At 39.8% G+C, this 21,900-nt stretch overlaps 1 protein-coding gene across 8 annotated transcripts in view; it reads left to right on the top strand.

Moving 5' to 3' along the window:
* TRAK2 (trafficking kinesin protein 2) overlaps positions 1-21,900 on the top strand; it is a 42,115-nt gene that overhangs the window by 917 nt on the left and 19,298 nt on the right. For 5 of the 8 annotated variants that reach the window (XM_066621862.1, XM_066621781.1, XM_066621700.1 and 2 more), the window contains exons 2-5: positions 11,782-12,068; positions 14,926-15,120; positions 20,603-20,656; positions 21,577-21,653. In XM_066621862.1, the coding sequence (XP_066477959.1) occupies positions 12,032-12,068; positions 14,926-15,120; positions 20,603-20,656; positions 21,577-21,653 (363 nt within the window). In that variant the 5' untranslated portion in view covers positions 11,782-12,031. Of the gene's footprint in view, positions 1-78; positions 98-6,917; positions 7,258-11,781; positions 12,069-14,925; positions 15,121-20,602; positions 20,657-21,576; positions 21,654-21,900 lie in introns of those variants that run through there. The other 3 variants (XM_066621491.1, XM_066621625.1, XM_066621941.1) reach the window with 3 other exon arrangements.

The following is a 21,900-nucleotide window of genomic DNA, read 5'->3' as shown; positions in this document are numbered from 1 at the left end:
TCTTTGTCTGCTCCTTCCCCTTGTGGAAATAATCGCCTCTTTCTCTTTTCTAAATGACATCAGTGGAATTATCCTCGAGGGATAAGGGCAAATTGTTGTGAGTTCCAGAGATTTGTGACTGTGGTTTTGTTGCCTGCAGGGATTTAATTGGATGTGAGGCTGTTAAGCTAACTAGCTAACTTTTGGGTTACTGTGTCTTGGTTACTGTGTCTGTATAATATGAGTATAACATATATATTGCTTTTCTGCAGAAGAAATTCATCATTCCTTGCAAACCAAAATAAATGTCAGGATGGTTCTGTGTCCCAAAGGGTTCACAATCTTTTTTCTTTTTAAAGGCACTGGCAAACAGCCCCTGGAAAACCTACTATGCTGGGGTAAAAAGGGTTTCACTCCTTCTGTTAAATTTGAGAACCACCACTTAAAAGCAGCCTAGCCTCTTTGCCCCATTGAGAGCAAATGCCAGGGATCTTGCAGTATATTCGTAGCAAGAATGGGTTGTAGCTTCTTTTTCTGTAATAGTAGCTTACTAGTGGGGCTTTGGAAAACTGGTTAGTCAGTGATTTGGATGCTGGGTCGTCTTCCTCCCCTATTGTGGTTTTACTGGTTTGCTCACAGAGCTGATGTTGCAAGTGTCTTTCTCTGCTCTTCCCCCCCCCCCCAAGATAGAACATGTGCTAGTGGCAGATTAATTTGTTTAAACTCTAAAGCATTCCATATCTTTTCTTCAGCAATATGACTGTTGTACTGGAGTTAGACCTCCATGATTTATGTTTCTAGCTGTTCAGAAGACAAACTGTTTTGGACGCTATTACAATATGACAGGGTTTTGTGTATGTCCTTTGAATTCTAAATTTGCTTCTTAACCTATTCCTTGTAGGTGATGTGCTTCATTATATGGGATTTTAAATGACTTTTTAAAAATCAATGGTAGGAGTATGTGCTAGAATAGAACACATGCAACCACAATACTTACCTTTTTATAGGGAAAGAACTTGTCTATAATATATATTTTAAAGATATCTAATTTTCTACACATAAATCACTGTATTTGTGATGGAAGAGAAATTTAGGGTAGCAGAATATCAAGGGTGTATCTGCCACCCACCCAAATCTAAATAGATTCCTATTGGGCAATACATTATATGCAAGAGAAGAAACCCTGCTGTCCCTTTGCAATTCACACCATCGATAGCCCTTTCCTGTTTAGATTTCTTCTTAAAAGTTAATCTGTTTAAAGGTAAATCCCCATAGATAACCTGTGTCTGTTGAACAATTTTAAAGATCAGTGTTTCTTAAAAATTCAGGGAAAAAGGTCAGACAAATACTGGACTGAAGATTATAAAATTAATTTGGACATAAAGTACTGGCTTTATTTTCAGTGTAATGGATTTCATTGTCATCTTCTGACTAGATATACTAGTTGAAGTATCTTGAGAGAATATAAACATGTAAATACCGTTATCACTTTCTCCAGTGACAAATTAGCCCCAAAATATATTTATATGTTCTAGATCAGGCCTTGTCAGCCTATTTTCCCCCCAAGTACCCAAGCTGTCTCTCTTTGAAGGGCCCAGCAGTTGAAGTCTTGCCTGAAGTCAGTGCCCTGAGGGCACTGGAGTCTTGCCCTCCAGTGCCCACTGCACCAGCTACTTCCACTTCTGGTGGAGTTGAATTGGGCAGGGCAGTGCTATGTGTTTGCCATAGCATTAGAGCTAAGTACCACCTATTATACTGTGAAGAAACGTTAATGGTCCTAATACCACTAACTGAAAAGCACTGTTCTAAGTTATGGTAATGATGCAAGTACTCACCCTTCCATAAGCCACTTGCTGACAACAGTGGTAAACACACCTACAATGATGTAACTTGAAGGAATTGAACCACAAGGGTTGCACTCAGACCACTTACTCCAGAGCTGTTCTGTGTAAGTCAATGCAGCAGACTAAGTAATAAACTATTCTTATTAATAATAATAATAATAATAATAATAATAATAATAATAAAAATGATAGTTCATTTAACCACTCTATCTATAGACAATTTCAAGTTAATGTAGAATAAGAGGTACTATAATCAGGATAGTACTGGAATGTGTATCGGCAAAAGGAAGAACATAAGTGCTATAAGCCATGGTAAAAGCTATGTTTAACTCAGCCATACCATGTCTGTCATTGATTGCCTGATCCTAGGCATGTTTATTTGGAAGTGTCCCATTGTTTTCAGTGGCACTTATTCCCAAGCAGGTGTGCATGGGGTTACAAACTTAATTTGTCAGTTTAATACTCCTCTGAATCAGAGGAGAATTATTTTTTTTCAGAAAAGTTCAAACATTCTGTTTGTTTAATAGACTTACAGCATAGGATGTATCTCTGGGTGACATCAACCTCAGTTAGAGGCAAACAATAAAAAACTAAGTAGGCTTTGTGGAGCAGTTGTTACTACTGCACAAATCTGGCCCATCCATGAAATGGGTGGTCCCTGTGATGGGTGGTGGAGGAGTGGCAGATTCAGTATGCCCTTTCATCCCGAGTCTCCCGCACCTCCCTTTAGCCTGCTGTGAATGGAGCCACATCAATCCGGTTTCCTTCTTTCTTGTGCAGCCCCCTTAAAGGGATCACATAAGGAAGGAGCAAGGTGAGTGACAGGGATTGTCACTGTCCATGCCTGAAAACACTCTGTAGGCAGCACCAATCCTCCTTCCTGTCATTTCAACCCACTCCCTCACTGTGGCCAATAAAATATCAATAAAAGTATGGGATGTACTAGGAGCTCCCTGCATGTTCTGCACTTCGTGTTTTGTCAAAAAGAATTGTGCAGGAAGATGCAAGGTAAGAGGCTGCACTCCTCTTTCTGGGCATGCACAACAGCAGGGCAGGTCACGGTTGAGAAATCTGGCTAGGCCATCCCTGTTGCTGCATGTTTTGTAAATATTGAAGGACTCCATAGAATTGTAAGAACAGAAAGCTGATATTTAGGTAAAATTATATCCCAATTATGTGCTATTTATCTAATGATATTTTGGGATAGAGCTGTTAGAATACTAGAAGTTGTTTTCAGACATGTTAGAAAGAAGCATATTTAGTGGAATATGCGTCATTGTTTAACATTGTAAACAAGAGGCGCTTATTTGTTGCATGATTAATTTAAATTATGGGAACCTGTTGGCCAAAGAACAAGGTACAAATGCTTAACACCAATAAATGTTATGAGGGCTTTCACTCTCTCTCTGGCTATTTATGTAGTTCTGATAATTTGTGAGTGATATTTGGTGATATGTAATTTTGTATTGTATTTGAAAGCCCTAAATGAGAAATACCTAGGTTTGCCAAATTTTCCATGAGCCATAAAGTACATTAGGTAATCTTAAAGCAGTCAACACCTGTCAGCCTACTTCACAAAGTTGCTGGGGCAGGGAGGAGATGTGTGCTTGGCTTCAGCTCCTTGAAGGAAAGGTGAGATACAATTGCAATATACAGTGGTGCCTCCACGAGTCCTTTTGTTATGCGAGTTTTTCATTTTGCGAAGCTCGTTTTCCCATAGGAATGCATTGAAATTTAATTAATGCCTTCCTATGGGCAAGAAAAGTCAGAACAAAGTCAAATTTGGTTTACAAAGTGTTTATTAAGTGCTCTTTAAAGGCATACATACTGTACAGAGGATTTCAAAAACGGGGGGGATGCTGAGTGGGGAGCTTGAAGGCTGTAATCCTGTGCACACTTTCCTGGGAGCAAGCACAATGGGACTTACTTCTGAGGAGACACGGCCAGGATTGTGCTCTAAGCTGGGGAGGACACAGCAGCTGCATTCAATTGCTTGCTTTTGCCGTGATCATGGGGGGAAACATGAAGGGAATGGGGCAGTGAGAGGGTGAATGAGCGATGGGGGGATGCTTGAGTGGGGAGTTTGAAGGCTGTAATCCTGTGCACACTTTCCTGGGAGCAAGCTGACATGAAGATCCTCCCCTTACTAGGGTGGACGGGATCATAAAGGGACATGAAGATCCCCCCTTAAGACAAACCAGGACAATAAAAAAAAATTCGTTATGCGAAGCATAAGTCATAAAAATTCGTTATGCGAGTTACCAAACTTCGCACACTGCTTTCGTTCTGCGGGTTTTTCGCTGCGCGGGGCATTCGTTATGCGAGGTACCACTGTATAATAATGTTGCCCTCAATTATCGCGCGATGGTGGCAGTGCATTGAATCTAACTTATCTCTGGTACAAGTATTATTCCAGCATGCACTTACTTCTTAGTGTACATACTCTTTTTCATGACCAGTAGCAATGGGGCTTGTCTTAATTTAAATCTTCACAGGCTATGTTGTATGTTGTGCTATGTAAACGTTTCAATGTTATGCTTCTGAATATCCAGTATGTGAAGTGGAAATGCTGTCTTAGAGTCAGATTTTGCTATTGGACTCTGAGTTTTGGATTTTGGCAGCAGGTATGAAGCCTGAAAATAACATTGGCACATGCTGTACAGTAAATGTTTCTGGTATTACGATGAGGTGTTGCTTCAGTATTTGCAATGTTATCTGCTACAGTGTGGTTGCCTTATCTTCTATTAAATGTTATGTTATGAATATCTGCTTCCCACCTCACTCTGAACACCAATCGCATGTGCAGTTTGGCAATGGCAGATGAAGAACATATAAATGCTGTGGTGTGAATTATGTTCAACTTGTTATCTGACTTTATCAAGGCATTTTTGGAGGCCACTTTGACTTCTGTGGACCATGTCAAGCATTGGTATTTGCATTCAGAATTCTGTGTTTTATTAAAGAGATTGGAACTTTTTCTCAAGTTATGTTTCTCAAATGAGTATTGTTTCTTTGTAAATTGAGGTCTGCAAGAAACTCGGCAAAGGCTTCTGGGTTCAGTAGGAAACTTAAAACAGTTTTTAATTACATTAGTAGTGTACTGTTAAATATTGTTTTGTTGTGGCATTTATAAGATATGAGTAGCTTTCTTTTTCCTCCTGAATTTTTTAAATTGATAAAATAAAAGCTCAATTAATATGTTACCAGTAGAGCTGGTTTTAGGGGAATTAGTGAATTATACAGCTCCATTGAGACGAGGGATCAGACTGGGTAAGAACCAATATATTGTAGAAAATCCCTTTGCTATAAAAAAAGAGAGTGAGATGAATTTACTCAGATCATTTTAATTGTAAAAGAATAAAGATGGAAATATTGCATACCCTTTTCACACTTAAAAATTAATTATTCTATGCCCTAAAATAGTGTAGTGCAGTGTTTCTCAAACTGTGGGTCTGGACCCACTAGGTGAGTCGCAAGCCAATTTCAGGTGGATCCCCATTCATTTCAATATTTTATTTTTAATATATTAGACTTGATGCTACCATGGTATGTCACTGCATCTGGGGAAATATTGTAGCTCTTACTTTTAACAAGCTACTATGTATATGCTTCTACCAATTATAGTAAATGGAACTTACTCCTAGGTAAGTGTGGGTAGTATTGCAGCCTAGGATTATTAAAATTTTTCCCTGCTTGATGATGTCACTTCTGGTCATGACATCACTTCCAGTGGGCCCTGACAGATTCTCATTCTAAAAAGTGGATCCTGATGCTAAAAGTCCACTAGTTTAGTGTGTTCCTGTCTTAACGTGGTGATTATGTGGAATGCGTTATCTCAACTCTTACCTCACTGTTTATTTCAACTTCACATTACTAGTTTGATTTAGTCCTGTATTTTTAGCTCTGCACCAATTCTGAGATGAGTCTTGGAAAGACTCTTGATAGTCATCCTTAAAATTGACTCTCCTTAAATCTCATTAAACTGCCATTGTTGTATTTTTTTACATGCACACAGAGAAACATTTTGTTAATTCTTTTTTCTAGGTGTATTGCTGTTCATTTTTAAAATTGAGGTAATAGTTCTCAAAATGGAAGTGGGTGTTTCATTAAGGGCCCAATGCTAACCAACTTTCCAGCATTGATGCAGCTGTGCCACTGCAGGGATATGCTGCATCCTACAGTGGGGGGAGCAGTCACAGAGTCCTCCCCAAGGTAAGGGCATGTTTTCTTACCTCAGGGCTGCATTGTGGCTGCATTGTTGCTGGGAAGTTGGATAGGATTGGGCCCTAAGAAAATATGGAATACTTCTGGCTCAACAGAATTTTAACCATGATTCAAGATTTAGAATTTTTTGTTTACCAAAATTTGAAACTAGATTTTGACCCCTGGTTGGTTTAACCGTGATTAAAAGTAATGATGTTATAAACTTTAACTGTGGTTATGTCTGGCAGAGAGGATCTGCACGGAGGAGGCAAGTACAACCATGCAGTTTGATCTCTTAATTATGGTTAAAGGATTGGCAGCATTGCTTGTAGATGCCAGGAAAAGAGAAGGCTAAACCCAAATAGCTGCTTTTTCAAACAGGCTCGATTATCTTTATTTGTCCATAAGCCCTGGCTCTCCCAGTGCAGCTGATGCTCATGTTTTGATGGAACTGGTGCAAAATATAATGCTTTATATCTTAGCCCTGAGAATAAACGATTACCAAAGGTCACTGAGTAAACAAGTGCCACTAGTCAAGGCATTTCAGAAATTAGCTCTTTCACTGATCAGCCTGTCTATTCTAGACCTTGTTGTGCTGCTTGGAGGCAGTATAGACAGCAGAATCAAGTAGTAAAGCTTTTCCTGGACTGGTGTGGGCTGCATATGCAAGTGATCTTCCATGTAAACACGTATATAGAAAATTCACATACAAGATTTAGTCTTTGGCGACTCTGTTCAAAGTGTCATAAATTGGTAATGTAAATATACAAAATTATTTCTGATTCTGATGTCCATTTAAGTTCATTCACATTGATAATACTGTAATACGTAGTTCTGTTGATGATATGAGTACTGCTATATTGATGTCCTTGTTTTCCTATCTGTCTTTAGATATTTACTTTTGAAGAATGGAAATCTTTTCTAAGTTCCTAAATTGTAAGATTTGAAGGAAGATTGTGCTCACGTTTAAATACTCAAAATTAATTATTGGAAAGCAGGATGCATGTGCGGCATACTCAGGACAGCTTTTCAACAATATAGCACTGAAAAAGCCAGAGGCACCCATGGATTTGTCACAACAGCTGTTTGGAAGTAGAATTGCCAGAGAACCAGATGGCAGTGGCTGAGGGGAATAGCATTATGCTTGACTTCTGTGCCCTCTAACTTTGCAGACAGAATATTTCCATTTTTTTATGCCTTATTTGGAACACACTCTTCCATTCTTCAAACTGTAAGTTTAATAATTTAAGCTTTTTAAACATTAGTTTACAATTAAATGTGTGACTACAAAGTTAACTTAACAAGTGCTCTTGAATTCAAGTACTCTTGAATTGATCTTATTGTTTTACTCTTTTATGGGGCTCTGTCTTTTGTTCTCAGTTTGTAACTTTGTAATATCTACCACTTTTTTCTCTTTGGCTATAATAAAGTGCTAGTATACAAAGAATAATGCAAAATTAAACTAGCCTTTACAGAGGTTCTCAAACGGCAAGAATATAAGCAACTGGAATAGATACCTTTCTGATAATGGGGAAATGAGGTCATTCAGTGATTAGATGTTTGATCGCTATTTTCCACACAAGGGGTTTCCAGCTATGTTTTCAGGTTGGCAACATATGCATATTCTGTAGTATGGATATATGTAACTCCTACCATGTCTACTGGTATCTTTGTGTATAATTTTATTTCTTACAACCTGGTGACTGTTTTCACTCTGCCTTCTTTGCAGCACTGAAGACTTGAGCATCAAACCTGTCATTCTTCGGCACTTGTGCCTTTTCTGTTTCTGTAAAACAGACTTTGTTTTCTTTTTCAAACGTTGTAGCAGGAATAACTTTATTTGCAGATGGACTTGTTCTTGGATAATGTTTGTACAGTATTCACAATTTTCTTAACACTGTACAAAAATGAAAATCAATGAATCCTGCTTTTTAAACATTTCTATACATGAAAGAATACATATTCATAATTTGAAGCCCTAGCAGGCAAATAATTAAGAGAGGCTATATTTTGAATTGAGCAAGAAGAGAAAGGTCAGAAACATTGGTTACATCTACTGACTTGCTTGTGTGCAAATGGAGACAAAGGAATCCTTAGCCCAGTCTTCTCCTTCCCAAAGTAAACGACAGAAGGTTTGGCAGTTTCCCTTTATGTACTTCAGCTTCCGACTACCATGGGTAAGTCGAACACTAGGAAATGGGAATAAGCAACTGAAGTGCTGAGGCAAAGAAGGCTGGACAGAGCTGCTTGTGCGTCCAGTGGGCGATTACAGAGCCCTTTGTCTGTACCTTGGTGTGAGTGGCTGAGGCTGCAACCCTGTGCATGCTACTTGAGAGCAAGTCCCACTCAGCACAATGGTACTTATTTGCCCACTGTTAGACTGGAAGTCTTATAAGTGGAGTGCTCTGCCAAAGCATCTGGGTTCACTCTGTGGAAGAAGGAGAGAAGGTTCCTTTGTTTATATCTTGACCCATATCCGTAGGCTGAAAGAGATAGTCAGAGTTAGTGGTGGCAGTTTGAGCATCACTAATTGTCCATCCATAATCTAAAGATCTTCTCTTATTTAAGAGTTACAGTGCAGAAGCAAAACTATTGGTGGAATTTTCTTCACTCTAACCGACCTCGCAATATCTGTGGTTCTGATAATACTTGGGTTCAGAGCTTATATATAGGAAAATATTTAGTTCAGATTTTTCCTATCTGTGTTTCAGCTTGGTGAAAAGTAATATCCTTTTTCTGTCAGTATCTTTCTGTTGCTGCTATTTTTCTCACATCTTCTGTTTTGAGTTATTCCTGGTTGTCTCTTGATGTCACTTTAGTGCAGTTTGTATATTTCCCTTGTCTTTTGGATCCAGTAGTTTTAAAAAATAAACTGAGCATGTGCACAGGCAACTTACATCCCAGAGATTTGATAGTGCTAAAGGACAGGGGACAGCCTTCCCAGAATTTAAAGCAGGGGTGACAAACAAGTCCCGCAGGCCAGATGCAGTCTTTGGAAGATCTTTAACTGTCCCCTGTGATAATTGGGTTCCCCCATATCTTGAAAATATGATCAAGATTTGCACATTTTCTCTCTTCATTGGCAGCTAATGCATTTCTATGTGAGATCAACGTGTATATTTCTAGCCATTATCTGCTTAATGACATCACTTTCTGTTCAGTGATGTTACTTCTGAACCTCACCAGGCAAGTGACACCCCTGATTTAAAGGTACATAGGGCAGTAAAATGCCAGGGGAAAAAACTTGGCTAACAAAACTACAGGTGCGTTTATAGATGAGAATGGATAGAGATGAAAGTGCACATATTCAGCATCATGCTTGAAGGAGCCTAAAAATCTTCAGTTGTTGAAGGAGTAGTGTAAGAGTAGTAGCCAGGATGGGGGATTGAATGGGATGGTTATACAGTGGCTTGGAAGAGGAGTGTTAATTGGCATAACCCCCCCCCCAGCACTGTCTTTCTAGTTGCTGTCTGCTGGTGTTCTTTTGCATCCTTTTAGATTGTGAGCCCTTTTGGGACAGGGAGCCGTTAGTTGTTTGATTTTTCTCTGTAAACTGCTTTATGAACTTTCTGTTGAAAAGCAGTGTGTAAATACTGTTAATAATAATAATACAACACTGGAGAAATTAGACTGAACAATATATTTATGGTGTATATATAAGATGAAAAATTAATAGCATTTCTAGGGTATTGGATTAGGAACATCTTAGCAAGAGTGAACAGTGAATTAAAGGGCTTAGTTTTTGCTTTGTTATTGCTACAGTGTGTAGAGAAAATTTAAAAAAACAACTGACCAACTTTTTTTTACATTCCGGGGCCTACTGCAGGTGTCACATGTTCCAATCTCAACCATAGCTAAGAAATTGGGGACATCATCTAGGTTCTTTTGCTCCAGCATGAATTCTTTGCTTTTCAGAGTTTATCAAGGAATTTCATGATGAATTGGGAATTTTGCTTCTGGTTTTTCCACATCCAATCCCAAACTGTTGACTAATGCAAGCTGACACAGTGTAAATGTAACTGATGCTCTTGCTCGCTCTTTCATATTTAATGTTAACTGTGATTTAATGTTAAGTCTGCATTGTCTGCTAATCACTGCTAGATAAAAATCAAACTCTAATTTTTATCTAGTTTTGAGTTTGCAAGGAGAAAGTCCAAATTCTACCCTTTTAACTGAATGGTCTTAGACAAATCACTTTTACTCTCCACAGCCTAGCTGCTTAATGTTCTTGTGAAGCTGATGTACTTGTACACTGAGCTCCTTTGCAGAAGAGCAGTGAAAATAAGTAAACAAGAATAAGTGGTGTTCAAAAATTAAATGTATTTTGGTAACTATAAATGTTTAAACTGTGTAAAAATTTTAGACTAAAATTTATCAAATCTCATATGTCTTAATAAGCACAACTGAAGTAGTTTTAAAAGTGTTTAAAGTATGGTTTAGTTTGGGAAGTTCTGTGTCATAATGTACCATATAATATATACAATATGCAGTGCATTTTAAAATGTTTTCTGCATTTTGCTACTGAAAATGTAATTTCCTGGGTAGGGGCCTGACACATCAGTAAAAGATAAGGAAAGCTGCTGTATAAAAATTACCTAGAAAGCCTTGCAATAGCAGCAACAAAGATTTGAAAATAATAGCAGTTCTTCCAAATTTACTTTCACTTTTTGTTTTATCTTAAAGAGGGTTCTTATCTGTTTTAAATAGCCACATTGGTTTTTTTATAAAATTGCCACATGATAAATGCTTATCATACCTAGTTTCCTCATTGCAGTCCTGAAAGTACTGTGGATTAGAAAAAATGTGCAAGTTCAGATAAATAAGTTGCTTTGTTGAACCCTGTAGTTTTCTGTCTGAGGTACTGTGGAATCCCATGGTATGTTCCAATTACTGATAAGTGATAACTGCAGACTATCCCTTTAAATGTGCTATGAAGCTTCAAAACAGTACTGTAGTACTTTGTGATTCATTAATGTTTTCTGAAAGAAATGTCAGAATTGGGGAGCATACTTCATTTTTGCCCAGTCCACAAATTTGGTCCCTGTTGTATATATGCAAATTGGGCAGGAATGGCTTAACCTGAAGTAATTTAACTGTTAATGAAAGACAGGTTTGTCAATGACAAATGGTAGTTATCTTTAGACAGCTGTTAATTGCTTTCTGCCTACAAGGAGTCCTTTGATTTGCAGTACCTAGGAAAGTTTTTATCAGTAAAAAAAAGTTTACTGGCATAAAAGTGTTGGTGCAGGTCCAGTCCTTGGTAGTTCATTTTCATTTAAAACATTAAAAGCGCAAGGCAGTTTACAAAATAGGTAAAATACAAACTAAAATATAAATAATTAAGTATCTCCACAGATCTGAAGCATAATGTAAAAAGCTAGCCCAGCAAATGGTAACAATTGTAAAAATCCATAGGTGGTTGTAAGCAACATAAGAAAATAGGTTGTAGTGGCCCCAAGGACCCCGTGTCATCCCACAGGAGACCATCTACATCAAAGAGGTTAGACAAACTTATGGTGGATCCTTGGGGATATTTGTCTGGCCTCTCTAAACAAGGAAGGAGTCTAAGCATGAGCTGCTTACAGTTTAATTTATTCTGAGATTAACTTACTGTAGGGTTGTAAATCAAATCAAGTGTGTGTTTAAAGTATAATTGGGGCTGTGTTTGTGCCTCTCTAGTGGTGGGTTTCTAGAGATGCAATTTTTGCATTTGGTTCTCATTAACGTTCAATTTTTTCTCTGTATTTCTTTCAAGGTGATTGCAGATTCAGGCAAGACCATGATGTAAAGATCCTAGTAACAAATGAAGTGCACACCTGAAATGTGTTGTCCTTGGACATAAATGATCCAACCCACATGACCAAAGTAAGAAAAATGGACTCGTATTGCCAGGATAGTTGATGGCTCTTGCTCATTCTGATTTTCAACCAAAAGGAGAAGAAGCAGCGCACAATGTGTAAATACAGGATGTGGTTTCCAGATAACTGAAGCGTGAAGCAAACCTCATGAATTTCAACTCCAGAGATTCAGAGAGCATCACTGGTAAGTTGAACAGTCAGAACTTCTTTTAGCTGGTTGTATCTGTTAAAATACCTCGGCACTACACAGAAAATTATTCAAGTCTGCGGTTCCCAAAATCTTCTGGAAAATTAAACAGTATTTATATACCGCTTTTCAACTAAAAGTTCGCAAAGCGGTTTACAGAGAAAAATCAAATAACTAAATGGCTCCCTGTCCGAAAAGGGCTCACAATCTAAAAAGATGCAAAAGAATACCAGCAGACAGCCACTAGAACAGACACTGCTGGGGTGAGGTGGGCCAGTTACTCTCCCCCTGCTAAAAAAGGAGCACCCACTTGAAAAAGTACCTCTTACCCAATTAGCAGGGGAAAATTTGAGACAACTCAAGTCTTCAGAGTTAGAATAGCGCTTGTAAGCTCTATCAAGGCCTTCTATAGTTTTTTTGTTTAGACAAGTTTCCACAATGGTAAACTGATATTTAAGGGTTCATAAGGTGAAAGAAGAATAATTGCAGAGCTAGAGAAATGGAGGGAACCATTCCCAAAGTACCGTATTTTTCGCTCCATAAGACGCACCTGACCATAAGACGAACCTAGTTTTTAGAGGAAAACAAGGAAAAAATATTCTGAACCAAATAGTGTAATAAAATATTTAATAAACTATAACAGAATAACATTTGAACCATGTAAAGTGAACAGCAGTCAACAGTGGCATTAAGAACCATTATCACTGTCATTAACAAATGGAGAGACTTAAAGGTTTGAGTAGTCTAGTTTTCCAGAAACCCCAAGAACTCATCATCGCTAGAGTCAGAATTTATGAAGCTCACAAAAGCAGGTGCACACAAATAGGGGATCACATTATCTTTCTGCTACAATGATGTTCTGCCAAATTCCAAACCACTGGGCCTTGTGCCCGCTTAAGGCTGATCAGTCCCCCTTGTGCAACTCACCAGTGCAGCAAGCAAAAGTGAGTCCAGTTCCAGTCCACAGATGCCAAATAAATCAGTCCCATCAATCAGAGTTACCAAATCAGAGTCCAGAGCCAATAAGCCAAATTACAGTCCAAGGTCAGGTTCTAGGTAGGTCAGTCAAATCCATCAGGGTATCCAAGTCCAGTCACAATCCACAGTCAGATTCCAAATTCAATAAACCCAGTCAGTCTCCTCTCCTACCTCCAACCTGCACTCCTTCAAAACCCACAAACCCTTTCTGCCTCTGGTACTCCTTATATCCTTGAGGGCCCTATTGCCTTCCAGTGGCTGCAGCTGTGCAGCACACTCTGGTGGATGCCCAGGCCTTACCCTTAAAGGGGCCACTGCTGACACCACATCTACCTCCTCACCAGATCTTCCTGGATTCCAATACAAGGGGGGGGGGGAAGCAGATCTCTATACAGAGCAGTGCAAAAACAGAGGAAAGGTGTGGGGAAGGGAAGATCTCTGTATAGACATCACAGCAAGACCAGTGCAAAACCCCTTGCACACAGAACCAACAGATGGAAGTTGGGGGGGGGGGCAGATCTCCATACATACCAGTGCAAAAGCAGGGGAAAGGTGTGGGGGAGGGAAGATCTCTGTATAGACATCACAGCAAGACCAGTGCAAAACCCCTTGCACACAGAACCGTCAGGTGCTCACTCCCTGGGCTCCCTGGACTTACTCCCTAGGCTCCCTCCCTGGGCTCACAAGCCTGCCAGGGGCTCACTCCTAGGGATGTTTGGACGGGAGAGAAGCCTGCGATTGACTCATTTCGCCTGGAGATCGACTGGTAGCTCTCAATTGACATAATGAGCACCCCTGCTCTAGGGGCTTGCTCAGCAAGACTGCCACCCCACCCACGCTTTCCTGGGAGTGAGCCCCAGTGACTCTGAGACTTACTTCTGAGTAGACAGGAGGGCTTGCTCAGCAAGACTGCCATCCCACCCACATTTTCCTGGGAAGGTGAGCAGAGCAGAGTGGGCAGGGGGCGGGGCCGGGGGCAGAGTGTTTTTTTTTTTTTTTGCAGTATTCGCTCCATAAGACGCACACACTTTCCCCCCACTTTTTGGGGGGGAAAAAGTGCGTCTTATGGAGCGAAAAATACGGTAATGCAAGAGAGGGAGTTTTCAGTTTCTTTCAGATAATGAAGGGTGGTTGAGAAATGGCCTTGATGTTCTGCCTCATGACACAGTCTGATTACATGAGAGAAGTTTGGGAAAGGTGCCTACTATTCTGCAAGTCAATATTGATAACCTTTCATGACTGATAGCAAAGCTGATAAATTCATTATTTAAAATCCATTATTTTGCAGAGGATGTTGTTCCCACAGCATTCATCCCAAAACAGATTTGTAGCCACAAATTATATTGATAGTTTTGTATTTTGATGCTCACTTATCTGTAGCAGTTCTTTGCTGCTTTGGGAAGCACACATGGCTTTTAGAGCCTTGTGGCTTGAGGGAGTGCAGAGAGCACTGAAGGGGGTTGAGACTGGGGCTAAAGTAGCAAGGCATCAGAGCAATGAATGAGACGCAGACAGGGATTCAAAATGGAGATGCAGGGGGAGAGCTGGGACTGAAGAAGAAGCTCCCGCTTAGCCCCCAACAAGCCCTTTTTATTGAGTCTCAAACACATGAAGCAATACTGATAAAACTTCTAGTTACAACCAGCTGGGACTGACTGACTCTAGCTAACCACAATACACATTTCTAGATATGAACACTTCTTCATAACATCTTCAAGGCTAGCTCATCTTGTTTACTTGCACTGGGCTTCAGCTTTCGTAACTGGCCCACTCTGGTTTGCCTGAGTGGGGGGGCAGCAGGTTTGCCTGCCTGCCGGTTGCCATGTTACTCAAGCCAAGGTGTGCTTTTGCACTAATTACTACACTTATCTCTTAGATGTCTGTCCTAATGAAGACCTTCCTGAAGTAGAGCTTGTGAGCATGCTAGAAGAACAGCTACCTCAGTACAAATTACGAGTGGACTCCTTGTATCTCTCTGAAAATGAAGACTGGATCCAGTGTCCGGGACACCGCAGTCAGGTCCCTGAAGTCAGCTCTCCAGTCTTGGCTGAAGAGACTTTCCGTTACATGAGTAAGTGTTACTGGTCACAGTGAAGGTTCCCATACTCTTATAATGACAGAACTAAATGGATTGATATAGAATAACCAGAATAAGTTGTTGGTTACACTACTGAAATTGTTCCTGGGATACAGATTTAAATCTATGTTCAGCCATGACTGGACTGGGTTTTACTGAGCAAAATGGAAGTTACTGTGATTGGAAAAGACTGTAGAGAATGCTTTGTGTGAACCGGAATAACTTCTCTAAATGACCCTCTTTGGAAAAAAACCCAGATCAAGTACCAGCTGGATAATTTGCATAAATCTCACATTGAACTAGAAACTCCGTTGCAGAACTGTGACATTTCAATCCTAGTTTCTTTAAACAGTGCCTATTCAGAATCAAGAATGTGGTTTAGTTTTGGGCAAAGCCTACTTTGGTTTGGACTCCAAAGTTAAACCGCAGTTTCTTGCCTTTGCATGAACCATGGTTAAAAGACTTTCTACATGCCAGTATTGGAAATGAGAAGAAGGAATGCAGAGCCCCCAACTATCTAGACCTCATTCGCGTAGTGGGAAACTATTGTTCACCATTTTGTTTGAAATGCTTGTGAATCCATACCTGTACCAATAAATAGAGCATGGAAAAATCCAGCAGTAAGCATAGGCTATAAAATTGCAATTATACCTGAGGTTATTGACCTGAGGTTATGTGCAGAATTCACGAAGTGTTGTTTTGGAATACTCTGAAAAACTCAACAACAATGTTGGTGCTGGTTAAACATTGACTTATACAGCTTTTTATTTCTCTCTGTATTTGATGAAAAATATTTAATCTGTAATGGCTTCATGAAACAGATTACTGTGTATACTGTGGGTGTGGTTTGGTTTCTGAGTTCATCAAAGTTTTAAAACTGCTTCAATGTTAGCACATTTGGGAATCTATCAAATGCAGGTAGTCTGACTTAAGAACATCCAACTTACAGACTTCCCAATTTAAGGACAGCCATGTTTCACTTTTGTGCAGATGCAGTTCTTCTGCTCCAGTTTTTTCATGCAGTCATGATAGTGCTATGTTTTTGAGACAGAGAAACTACATTTTGAAGATGCTGAAATGGTGGACAAAGGAGAGCAAGCACAGTACCTAATAGAATTGTACTTGTGTTCCTCTCCACCTAATACAATTTCCATTTGTAACTTTTGTGGTAAAATACATATTGTAAAATGCAATTCATACAAATGCAGCCCCCCCATCTAAGCTGCTCTAAGGCCCATCACACATTACGCAACAAAAAACCAGGTTTACTAGAGTGTACATTTACAGGGAGTGAACTATCCACTTTATAGATAAATCTATTTTTCTGTTTTTAACCATTGCAGAAGGTTCTTCACAGTTATGTGTTTACATCACATAAATGTTTCAATTTAAGTACACACCTTCAGAACCTAACCTCTACTTAAAAGGTCTGTCTGTATAGATGTCTCAGCTCAAGAGAAGGCAATATGCACACCAGTGGACAATGCATACACAGTTCCCTTGTTGAAAAGCCCAAACCAGTCTTTTCTCTATGTATCTTCATACAAGACCTGAGGCGTGGCTAGTTGGTGTGCTCCCGTTTGCCTCCATGATATATTACTGTCTGCAGACAGCATAATACCTGAAGAAGTTGAAGCTTTAGCATTATGAGAGAAGGGTAAAATCTTCTCATCTCTCCCCATCCCAGGCATAATTTTAGAAGCTTCTGCCATGATCCCCTTTAGATGTCTTTTTTTTTCTAAACAAAAATGCCCCAAATGCTTTAGCCATTGCTTGTACAGAAGGTGCTCCAAACCCCTGATCTCTTTAGTTGTTCTCCTTTGCATCTTTTCCTGCTCTATACTGTGTTTTGAGATGGAGGGATCAGAACTGTACACACTAATTGAAGTGTTACTGGGCTATAGATTTATAGGAAGACATTATAGTTTTATTTTCAGTTCCTTTTCTTATGATCCTGAGCATGGAATGCTCCTTTTTCACAGCTATTGCACACCCTTGCTGATACTTGAATTGAGCTATCAACTGCAGTCCTAAGGTTTTTTCCTGGTTGGTTACTGCTGGCTCAGACCCCATCAGTGTATATGTGATGTGTTATGTCCTTGTCTTGCTCTGGTTTGTGAGTTGTGTGATTTCATTGTTATGATATTTGTATACCACATTTCTCAATAGTCCTAAGGCTGAACATAAATCCATTTTTCTATGAGATTTTTACAAGCATTACTCCATGAGACAAAGTTTTAGAATTTCAGTTTCTCCAGGTGTTTTCCCTTCATAGTGCAGTCATCATCCTGGCTGTCAGCTCTCTCACTTTCCAAAGACTTTTGCAGGCAGCTGCAACAAAACTTCCAACTGGTTTCTCAGAGATGTCTGTTTTCCCTTTTAAATCAAATTATCCAGATTTGCTGAATTAACTATCCATTGCTCTGGGTTGCTTAAACAGCTAGCAACCCTGTTCTATACGTAGTCACATCAGTGCAATATTAAGATACGTTGAAATCAGTTCATAGCTGCCAAGAATGAACAAAAAGAAGGGATTGGCCATATACTGGTGGTGTCTTATGAACACCTATAGTAGCAGAATAAATTTATAGTTAAGCTGTGGTCCTGCATATTCTTATGTGTACTTCATAGTGTTGGATCTAGGTGACTACAGCAGCACATTTCTTCTCTGAACTGCCTATGCCTAGGTCTGTTAATAGTATGCTATTTAGCCCCTCCCATTTTATGACAGTGCTACTTGGAGAAATGTTTATACGAGTGTCCTTGTGGTATTGTGGCTCACTGCGTGAGGGCTGCAGAACAAAACATACGGAGCAAGCACTACTGCTTGGGAATATTTTTTTCTCAATACCTCTGTGTACATGAACAGGCATTGGGACATGGCTCTAGATAACAGGGACATTAACCAAAATGAAGAGGTGCTTGCAGCTTTCACTCTGCAAGGTAAGTAGGTGCATAAATATTGGCATAGAAACCATGGTATTCTGTTTGATTTTATTTTCTCATTTCTGCCAGGCCCACACACCATGTCATGGTTTTGTTTTTTTTAAATAAGGTTGCAATTGGTGGTTTAGTATCATGGATGATACTCCTGGCCTGTAGACTAAGACTGAACTATAAATTTCAGATTGAATCTTGCCTCTGCGGTGAACACACTAAGTAGAATTAGTAACTTTCAACTTTTCAGAAAAAAACAAGTTACAGAATTGAAGCATATATATTCTGATCGGGAGCCTTGGATTCATACATGGGATTTGTACTTTCTCCTTGAGATTTAGAGTTATCTTATTTAGAGTTGTCTGATACAGGTGCAATATCATACAGTGCTTTTGAAATATGGGGATAATACTGACTAACTTTATAGGATTGTTCTGGATTACAAAAAGGTAATGTATAAAGTGATTTAAGCCCTCTAAAGCAGTGGGTGCCAAACCCCAGCCTGCAGTGCCTGCCACAATCTTTCTCCTGGGTGAACAGAGTTTTGTTCCAACCAGGGGCCACTTCATTCTGCCACAGATCACCCCCAACTTGCACAACGGCCAACCATGAATGTCTGGAAATCCAGGTGCAGTGCCTGCTGGATTGAAAGACCCTGGAAGTGACTGGCCACCACAAAGGTTGGGAGCGATCTGCGGCAGAATGGAGAGGCCCCCTGATAGAACAGTTAGTTCTGTCTGTTCCGGGGACACCTTTCCCGGCTCACAGTGGTCTCCACTTGGAGACTGCTGCTCTAAAGCATTTGATAAATCCCAAGTAGTACATAAACTTACATAAGGCTACATAATCACCACTGTTTGAGAGCTCTGTATCAGCAAACAAATTGAGAGTTTGGGGTCTCCTCCCTTCAGTGTCTGTATGCTGTCTCTCCTAATTCAGCTGAGGAGGGGAGGCATCTGTTCTTTAGCTGCAAATGTTAAGGGAAGTGGATTGCTTGGTTCCCTGGTTTGATCTGTCTTCTCAAATAAGCTGAAAGTCATTAGGATACAAATAGCCGTATAGAAAACATTTCTGTGTATTTACCGTTGGTTGCAGGGTGTTGCTTCGCAGTAAATCAGATTTTGACCTTTGTACAATACTCCACCAAGTTATTTTTCTGTCAGTTTTCTCACGCAGTAGCATGGTAAAGAGGAAGATGGTGCTGTTTGCTTTTTGTTTATAGAACATAACTAGGTGAACACTCCTTTGTTGGAGCTGTACAGCAGTGAAAGCGTATGCTTAACCCATTTTTGCCTGGCCCACAGGTGTACACATTTGGTTCCTGTTGCATATCTGCAACTTTGGGCAGAAATGGCTTGAAAGAGCGCACCAAATGTTTGAGTGTGTAAGGCTTCAATAGGAGATATGTCCACTTTAACAATACATCAGTGTTGAAGTGATTATACATGTGCTAGTTGCCATTCAACTATCTTTATTTGCTGCCTTTGTCTTTATATATTTTCTTGAAAACCAGATTGTAAGAGCAGAAAAGATCTATGATTCAAGCTCAAATTTGACTTTTAAACTAAATGGAAAAACTGGTTGTTCTAAACCAGGGGTGGCCAATCCATGGCACGTCTGCCACTAGTTGTCCATGGACACTTTCTCCATGTTGGACTTGGCACGTGCAAAGTGGCCATTCGTTTTTGAAAAACATTTAAATAATAAAGCACCACAGCAGCTTACGGCTTGCTTGCTTTCTTTGCTACTCCTTACACAGCATACCCCAAGTTTTTAACACTGCAGTGGGTACACTCAGGATGATCATACTTACTCTGCTTGATTTGCTCTGGTTGGAAAATGGTAGAAAGGTGGGAAAAGAATGATGGACTGGAGAGGAAGCCAAAAGGGTGGATGCTAGTGAGCTGCATTCTGCTAACTGGTGGTTCACCAGTTACTTACTCACTTACCCAAGAAGGCCTGATTGATGGATCACTGGGGGGGCAAGGGGCAGGCTTTGGAAGACGGCAGGGGCTGAGTGTAGCTGTGCAGAGATGGACAATGAGATCAGCAAAGCCCAAGTGGCCCAGTTGGGAGATACCATCTTCAGGAAAATCAACTGCAAAGAGATCCCAGCTAGGATGATTTTTGAGGACAAGAAGGTCAACAGGCAGAGGGGGGCTGGACTTGCAGAAGGGCTTTGAATGCACCTCATATGGACTTAGGAATGCGTTCCGGTGGGCCGGACTATGGTCCATGCAGGCCACCTTTCTGGCCTCATTAGCAGTCAGCCAGGCATCTTTGGAAAGCCCCAAATAGGCAGCAGCACTCCCATGTTTCTTGCCCTGCACTTGGAGATAAACTGCCATTGAATGTAGAGTCTCTATTTAGCTATTGTGCTCACAGGGTTGTTTTGAAGACAAAAGGAAGGGAGAAACTATATACACCATCCTGAGTTTCTTGGAGGACAGGTGGCATAAACATGTGAAAAATAGTACAGTTTTGTAACTGTTGCTGATTCTCTTTCCTCTCCTGGTTTTATTCTGTTCTTTTATACTAGCTCTTTTTGACCTTCCCCCTTCTTCTTTGGTTGGACCCCATAAACACGCACAAGGTAATTCAAATTTCTTCTTTCTTCATCTCTACTAGCTGATTCTAATCATTGCTACTAACTTCTGCTAGGTTATGCTTTCTTTTTCATCTTTGCTGATCGTTGATTCCAGAAACAAATGTGTAACGTGTTTTCTCATTCTCTTTGAACTTGATTTCTGCCTACTATTGTTGTTTCATAGTTAAGGCAAATATTTTTTCCGTAAATCCTTTAGCACACAATCCTATTCCCTATCTGTTTTCCTCTCCTTCCTCTGTAGTCTCCTTTTGTGTCTCCTTTCTAGATTGTAAGCCCCTTGGGTCAGAGACCTTTCATTTAACGCTTTGTAAAGCTGTGTAGGCCAGTGGTTCTCAAACATTTTAGCCCAGGACCCACTTTTTGGAATGATAATCTGTCGGGATCCACTGGAAGTGAACCAGAAGTGACATCATCAAGCAGGAAAAATTAACAGTCCTAGGCTGCAATCCCATCCACACTTACCCAGGAGTAAGCCCCACTGACTTTTATTGTTAAAAGTGTATACATTGTCGCCTGTTAAAAGTACAGATCTCCCTAATTGCAGTCACATACCAGTCTAATATATTAAAAATATTTAAATGAATGGGGATGTATTTGAATTTATATTAATTTTAATATATTAAAAATATTTAAATGAATGGGGACCCACCTGAAATTGGCTCATGACCCACCTAGTGGGTCTGAATCCACAGTCTGAGAAACAGTGATGTAGGCAATTATAAAATTCACTTTTTAAAATGTTGTAGAAAACTTCAACTATACACTGCATTTTAACTTGCCTTTCAGCCCATCCCATCCCCTAATTCTCATAAGGCTTCTGTAAGTTCCCAAGTGTTTTGCACTTTTAGGAGCTACATATTACTGTTCTTATTTAAACTTCATTAACAACTTGTTTTGGTTTTCAGTTCTTGGCACCGACAGACAGGAGCAGGTGACAAAAAACTGCTGTGACGTTGAAGTTGTCAGACATCTGCTGGCTGAGGTATAATTATCTTTGTTTGGCCTTGTTTTGGTTTTATTTTCAGAACTCTGTGCTATTGAATACAAGGTATATTTATGAATGTATAGATTCTCAACAGAAATTCACAAGGGGCTTGATCCCAAGTCAGGAAAGAATGAACTGCTGTGCTTCCAAGAAGTAACCTGGATGTGGTGTTCAAATTTAATTGGGAGGCAAAGGCATTAAAACAATAGAATAGAGGGGAATGCTTCAGATTTTAGACAAGTAT

Source organism: Tiliqua scincoides, chromosome 1, assembly GCF_035046505.1.
Source record: "Tiliqua scincoides isolate rTilSci1 chromosome 1, rTilSci1.hap2, whole genome shotgun sequence".
NCBI classification, from domain to species: domain Eukaryota; kingdom Metazoa; phylum Chordata; class Lepidosauria; order Squamata; family Scincidae; genus Tiliqua; species Tiliqua scincoides.
Note: the sequence above shows the minus strand (reverse complement) of the source record. Positions and strands in the feature narration are given on the sequence as shown.